Source organism: Balaenoptera physalus, assembly GCF_965194825.1.
Source record: "Balaenoptera physalus genome assembly, chromosome: 3".
NCBI lineage: Eukaryota > Metazoa > Chordata > Mammalia > Artiodactyla > Balaenopteridae > Balaenoptera > Balaenoptera physalus.
The window spans coordinates 52,042,626-52,050,263 of record NC_138890.1 but is presented as its reverse complement, the minus strand read 5'-3'; the positions used below and the strand labels follow the sequence as shown (position 1 = coordinate 52,050,263).

General features: G+C 50.3%; 1 protein-coding gene across 1 annotated transcript in view; it reads left to right on the top strand.

Annotated features, from left to right (window-relative positions):
• Nucleotides 1-450: 450 nt before the first annotated feature.
• The window catches only part of ABLIM3 (actin binding LIM protein family member 3), a 145,840-nt gene continuing 138,652 nt past the window's right edge, over nt 451-7,638 (top strand). Inside the window, exon 1 of the mRNA XM_082454196.1 lies at nt 451-818. Within this exon, the coding sequence (XP_082310322.1) occupies nt 806-818 (13 nt within the window). The 5' untranslated portion in view covers nt 451-805. The remainder of the gene's footprint in view (nt 819-7,638) is intronic.

Genomic DNA, 7,638 nt, shown 5'->3' with positions numbered 1-7,638 from the left:
CCTTAGACCCCAGAATCAAGGGAGGGAAACAGCGCTCAAGTACCCCCTTTTTGGCCGCAGGACACAGGGTCCCATCCGACCCCCTTCACAGCCCAGGACCCAGGGAGAAGCCCGGGCGGGGCGGGGCCTGGACACGCGCCGACGCGTCCAGCAGGTGGCAGCAGCGAGCGGCCGCGCCCCCTGCGCAGCCACCCCGAGAGCCCGCATCATGGATGTCGAGCTCTCCTATTTCGCTTTGCTCGCCTTGGAATTCGAGACCCCAGACGAGGACCAGGATTCATGAACCGGTCGCAGGGGCCCGGGCAGGGGCCTCTGGCTCCCGACGCTGGCCGAGAGGTGGGTCCTGGGGCGAGTCGCTGCTCGCGGCGCCCGGGTGGGGACGCTCTGCCCAGCGGAGCCCGGCGCCCCGCGCGCTGCCCCCGCCCTGCCTCCCTGTGGTCCACACCCCCTTTGGGCTCCCGAGCCGCTGGGCTGCAGTAGTCGGGGTGCGCGCGAGCAGGCGCTGCCAGCCCTGCTTCTGCCCGGCAGTCGGGTCCCAGGAGCGGGCGGACCCGGCGCCCGCGTCCTCTCTGCCTCCTCCTCCTTCCTGCTCTCACCTGCGCCCATTAGCCCACTCGCCTTCAAGGCCAGGGGCTACAGCCCAGACTGAGAGGGGGACAGCAGAAAGAGAGAGAGCACCTGAGGATACAGAGCTGACACTGGACTGCCCTTTTCACCCCCAGGTGATGAGTGAGGTCGGAAGATCGCAAGATTTAAAAAGCATCTGGAGTCTCCGTATTGAAAGACCCAGTGCAAAGGCATCACCATGAACACGAGCAGTAAGTGGGTCCTCCTCTTCTTTGCCATGGGAACAGGGTGGGGGCGGGAGGTGCAGGAGCCGGCACTGGGGCTGCCTGGAAGGAGGAAGGAAGCCTGGCACGGGGGGACACATGGCCCCCAGACTCCTCCTTGGTCCTTTCTGTGCTCCCTCCTGGGCACAGGGATATGGCTCCGGCTTTTCACGATGATGTGCTCATGTTTTATTGGCAGCGCCACTTGTCTCTGTGGGGAAGCCTGCTTGTCTCCTTCTAGCAATGCCTGGGAAGGCCTCGGAAGCAGTAGTGTGGCCATTGTCTGACTAGGGGGCCTCTGAGGAGACCTCTGGGCTCACAGCTGGAAAGCCAAGGAAGGCCCTGCTTGTCCTGGAGCTGGGAGGAGCCGGGAGGCTGGCCTCGGGCTGGTGGGTGGGTGGGTGGATGTGGGCAGGCCGTGGGATAGGAACGAACAGTTTGATAAACAAATCATCAGGAAACCACCTTTGGGTCTGGAGATTGTGAAATATCCTGCTCTTGTGTGCAGGCAGCCCCAGGGGCACAGGGCTGATTTTTTCACACACCTGCAGGCTCTTTAGCCATCATGAGAATGAGAGAAAAGAGACAAGCCCCTTGGCCAAGGTCTCTAACATCCCAGAAGCAGCAACTGCTTTGCGGAGCCAGCACCAGACATTTTGCTGCTGGGCTGAGCCTCAGCTGCTGAGAAATGCAGTAAGAAATACGAGGCCCAATCCCTTTCTCTTCAATATAGTCCCTTTGACCATGGGCACCTGCTGGGGTGGGTGGCGTGGGTGCCACCTGGAGGGAGGTCGGGGTTCAAGTCCCCCCTCCTGCCTCCCGACCAGCTTTGCTTGTCTGGGTTATTTAGCAGCAGGTGGGGTTGTTAAACCAGAGAACCCCTAGGAACATTGACTTCCCTGGGTCTATGACTTTGCCATCTCCTCTCTGGATCCCAAATTGCTCATCTGTGAAATGAGAAGGGTTGAATTAGAGGTCCTTCTAATCTAAGAATCTGCAAGTTTCTTCTAAAACAGCTAGAGCTGAGAAACACGGCCATACAAATCAGTACCTTCTGAGGCTGTGCCCAGACCAAACCCAGTTTCCTCACCCTCCCTCCATTTCAAGGCTGTTGGCATGGAAGGGGGGAAAACAAAGCGAAAGCCAGGGAGATGGAAATGAAATATATTTATTTACTATGTATTTGTATGACTCATCTCTCTGCTGTCTTCCTTTGTGTATTACATAGCTATGCTAAGCAAGCGAGTGTAGCTGGACTCCCTCTGCCTCTTACAGCCCAAGAATTTTGCCTCTTGATTTTGACAGTCTGGAACAGGGCCGCGGCTTCACACCAGGCTCAGGAAAAGAGCAAAATTATGTAGAACTGATCACCTAATGGGCCACATATTTGCATCTGTGAGCTCTCAGACAAGTAAGGATGTGAACTGCCTGTCGCTTCTCACTGTCTCTAGGGGAAAAAATCTTTTTATGGGAATCCTTTCTCACTAAACGACAGAAGAGATAGATGGCTCATTTATTTTTCAAGGAACTAAGAAATAAGGTAACAAGCAACAGACCCTGCCCTTTTCTCTCTTTGGAATCATAAGGAACTCTCATCCCATTAGCAACACTGAGTATTCCTAAAAGAAGGAAACAGATTTTACTTTTTTAAAATTTTCAAATAACAACCAATAGAATTGAATACTGCAGAAGAAGAGGACTAACAAAAATGCCATTCCAGTCTCATATACTTTTTCTAAGTGGGGAGAGTGTGTTTATTTTCTGGGAGTAGTGGAAAATAAACAGAGTGACTTGGACAGCCTTGGGGACCCCTGAGGTTCCCGAAGAGGAAGTGCTTCTCTAAAGGGCTGCCTGGGGGCACACTGGAGAAACTCACGCTCAGGCTTAGAGGCTGGGCTTCATCATCATTGAGGTTCCTCCCCACCCTGGGAGTCTGCAAAAGGAGAGGGTAGAAATCAGACATTGTAGGAGTGAAGGAGTGACGAGGTCATAAGGTCACAGGGACAGAGTGTTGGCATGAGGTCCTTGGGGTGACCTGATGTAAGCAAAAATGCTCTCCCCTTTAGGATGTGAAATTCTTAACTCAATCCTCATGCCTGAAATTGAACCTAAGAGAAACTGCTACTCAGTTTTTCTTTCACTTCCACATATTGAGTCCTCACTCTTTACCAGCCACTGGGCTATGCATTTCACCTGCACCATCTACCCAAACTCTCACATGCAACCTGTGAGATGGGCATTATTGCTCCAGTTTTACAGGTGAAACCTTTTAGCTAATGTTCAATAACTTCTTCAAGTCATGCAGCTAATTGCTGGATTTTGAAACGTACTTGGATGCATAACATTTTTGACAGTGTGTGCCATGCCTAACCAACAGTTCAGATGTCACCATTGAGGTGGGGGCAAAGCATGCGCTTATTATTACATTGCTAATCACTTCATCTGGAGAAGAGGAGCCTCGGCTACAGTCTTACAGCTCATAAGAGTTGATATAGCTCGGGCCCTGCAATCAGGTGGGCCCTGCAATCAGGTGGGCCCTGCAATCAGGTGGGCCCAGGTTCTAGTTCTCCTATTTTCACTTATTAACTGTGTGGTCCTCAGCATGGTTGTCTCATCTGCAAAATGGGAATGATGGGACCTACCTCAGAGTGGAATGGAGATAATTGTTCATGTGTTGTGTAAAGTTCAGAGAGTGGTAACCGGCACGTAGCTGACATCATGTCAGCGATGGTGGCCAGGCTGTCATTGTCACTGCAGTAGTCATTGTGGTTCTTGTCATTGTTGACTTTATGAAATAAGCGAGCAGGTCACTCAACCTCTCGGATGTCACATCTTTGTCATAAATTGAAAGGAATGTGGACTGTGATCTTGAGGATTAAACAGGATTGTGAGGGATTGCTTTGTAAGTATATGTAAATTTTTTTAAAATTTATTTATTTATTTATTTATTTATTTATTATTTTTGGCTGCGCTGGGTCTTCGCTGCTGTGTGCGGGCTCTCTCTAGTTGCGGCGAGCGGGGGCCACTCCTCGTTGCGGGGCACTGGCTTCTCATTGCAGTGGCTTCTCTTGTTGCAGAGCATGGGCTCTAGGTGTGTGGGCTTTCAGTAGTTGTGGCTCGTGGGCTTCAGTAGTTGTGGCTCACGGGCTCTAGAGCACAGGCTCAGTAGTTGTGGCACACGGGCGTAGTCGCTCCGTGGCATGTGGGATCTTCCTGGACCAGGGCTCGAACCTGTGTCCCTTGCATTGGCAGGCGGATTCTTAACCACTGCACCACCAGGGAAGCCCCTCTAAATTTTTTTTTATTAATAAGAAACACGTCTCAGGTGGCAAAAACAGGGGAGTGCCCAGTCAGCGACTCCTCAGAGTACATTTTAGTTTCATCAGAATTCTTTCTTCTGAATTCTAGCTGAGCTTTAGCACACCACAAAGCAGGGCTGTGAGAGAAATGGGTAATTTTGGAGATGTAGAGTGGGATGGTGGTCCAGACCTGGCAGAATGCAACAGGTGGGCTGCAGCCCTCTGAGCCAGTAAGGAAAAGGGGAGGAGGGCTCCTTGCAGAGAGAACAAGACACCAAAGGCATGAGCAGGACACCCAGGGCTAGTACTGAGATGATACCTCCCCTGGGCCAAGGGCTTCAGGGAAAGCAGAGTCATCATTTCTACCTTGGCCTCTGTGGGGTGGGTCTACTGTCCAACCTTTCCTTCCCCCTGCACACCCAACCTAATTCCAGGGATCTGTTATTTGACTCCCAACCTGCTGAGGCAGCCTCCTAACTGGTCTCCCTTCACCTACTCCAGCCCCCTTCAGTCTCCCCATCCACCCTCCGCATCACACTCTGCTTAAAATGCAGATCCCGTTGCTCTTAAGATGCGAGAGGAAACCCCTCAGCAAGGCCTGGAGGGTCCCCTGTGGCCCAGCCTTGCTCACAGCCCAGCCTCATCCACCTGTGCCTCTACATGCTCCATGTTCCTGTCATGTTTGCCTCCTTCCCTTCCCTCCTGGAAAGTTCCCTGCCACCAGCACCAGCCCCTCTGCCCACCACCCCTGTTCACCCAGGATGGCCCCTCCTTACCCTCCCAGCCCCAGTCCAGCTAACAGTCCCTGATGATGTTCTCTTCTGTGCACCTTGGCCCCGTTCCTTCAGAAGGCCTTGTCTGTGTCATCACACACTCATCCCTGGGTCTCATTTTCCTGAACCTACAGAGCAAGCAAAGAGCTGACCCCAGACTCCTTGCTCTCACATAATCCCCAGAGCCATGAGGGCCTCACCACCTAATGTGCATTTTCTTAGGCAACAGTAAGTCTTCGGTTATTCCCTGTCAGTGTCTCCCATTCCCTGTTGGCCCCAGGAGTTCCCAGGACCTGGGAATCAAAGCCAGGGGAGACTGAGTTGACCCCAGAACGTCAGAGGCCCTGAGCACCAGAGTCAATTCTGTGTGTCGTAAAATGCTGTGCTTTGCTTGGGTTGGAACTCCCAGAGCTCCTGAAGGCTGTGGCTTTCCTAGGCACAGAGCCAGCGCTGGTTCATCCTTGAGGTTGGAGAGTGTCCTGCATACCATGTACAGTGGTACCAAGAGCCATTCTCCCTCATTTCATTGGCTTCTTCTGATGGCCCCTTCCTTGGTTGTTATCGTGGCTTGGCATGCCAACAAGCTACTTTTTTGGAGTAGACTTTGTTTTGTTGAAGAGAGCATTAAGGGGTCATATAACCCTCACAAAGATGTCATGGGATAAGCAGACAGCACACTGGGGCAGTAAAAGCCCAAGCTTTGGGGTATGGATTCCTGAGTTCAAATTTAAGATCTGTCATGTAGTCTCTCTATAATATTGGACGGGATAGATTATGTCTCAACCTGAATTTTTATCATTATAAAATGTTGGCAGTAGTGCCAATCGGGTTGTTGTGAGGATTAAGTAAAATAACATGAGAAACTCAGTGGTAGTGGGTCTCAGGGAATGAAGTTGAATCTGAAGTTGAGTTGGCCATTGAGTAGAGCAAAGTTCTGAAATGATGGTGTCATAAGAGCCAAACCCTCTAGTTGAAAATTAGCCTGTTTTGCTGGTATTGTGGCCAGCACTGGGTTCTGTACGTAAGAGAGCCATGGCTTTCAGGAAGCCTTCAGGAAGATGATTAACCTGATATTGTACATGGCATGAGTCTAAAAGGGCAAGGCAGGAAGTTAGATCCTAGATGAGAGACAATTAGCCTAGTTCAGAAAAGGTCTGATGGCCAGGATTTGGGTGGCTCTAAGAATAGAAATAAGGGGAAAGATGCTTTAGAAAATAAAGTCTGCATGGCCTCGCACCTGATCGAGTTATAGGGTGAAAGAGAATCGTCTTAGGGTCCTGGCAGGGAACAGATGTGCAATTTGAGGGGAGTTAAACAGAAGGAGTCTTTGCAAGTGTGTGAGAAGGGTGTAGAGAAACAAACAAGGAGAAGCCAGGATGGCCCAAGACTGGGAGGCTAGTAACAGCGACCCATTACCACTCTTACCACACCTGCCCCCAGACCCAAAAAGGAAAAAAAAAAAAAAGAAGCCAGAGACCCAGTAAGCTGTAGGGGAGGGACTGCCTGGCAGGAGCTGTGGCCTCTGGCTCCCAGAAGGCAGCCAGCTCATGGCAACACCCCAAGGAAGGAACCAGGGGAATAAATATCCTGACCTCTCTCTCCTTCCTCCCTTGGATTTCCTACGGTACCCGATCCAACCGGGAGCCAGAGGGCAAGGAAGGCTCTGGCTTGATGGGCCCACCATGGTCAGCCTCCCAGGGTAGAGAGAGAGCAGAGTGGATCTGGGGAGGCAAGGGATTTCAGCATTGAAGACACCAGCACAAGGAGCACGATGACCTTCCTCTGCTAATGTCATTGCCCAGGTCAGGAACTCTAAGAATTCCTAGAGGAAAGGATCCATTGTAAACACAAACACAGGAAGATACCCTCTAAAGAAATTCTAAATTCGCAGAACAGATGAAATAGAGATGATTGTATACTTCATAAGAATAGAGATTTTTTTAAAACAGTGCTTCCCAAATGAATGGAGCACTTGTTGACAAATGACCACTTAAGGCTAAGGGATGGTTAGAGGAATAATATAAGGAACGATGTTAAAACAGTCCAAAATGAGTATAACACATCTCTGCAAATCACAATGTGATTTCAAGAGTACTTGCATTGCATGAAGGAAGTGATATCAGTTCTGAACGCCAACACTCCTATCTGGCAAAAGCTTTATCTGGCTGAGATAACATCTGGTGTCGTGAATATCAACAACTGGCTAATACCCGGCATTAGCCAGATACCATTGTAAAGAACAGAAAACAACCAGAAGTGTGTGAGTACCTCTTACTTGTTGAGTGTTTTGCCAGTTAAATTGTTTTTAAAGGGCACAGCTGGGTTCACCTTCCAGCCCTGCCCTTTCCTTGCTGTGTGTGCTTGGGCAAGTCACTTACCTTCTCTGTACCTCTGATCCTCATCTCGAATGATAATCACAGGGGGTGTAGTAATAGTGCCTCTCTCACAAAGTTGTTATAAAGAATAAATAATTGCTTAAAATGGTGCCTGGAATATAGCAAATGTTTATAAAATGAATAAAAATAGTGTGTATTAGTTTGCTAGAGCTGCCGTAACACAAAAGTACTACAAACTGGGTGGCTTAAATCACAGAAACGTATTGTCTCACAGTTCTGGAGCTGAAAGTCCAAAATCAAAGTGTCAGCAGGGTTGGTTCCTTCTGAGGGCCATGAGGAAAGGATCTGCTCCAGGCCCCTCTCCTTGGTTGTGGGTGGCCATCTTCCCTCTGTTGTCTCT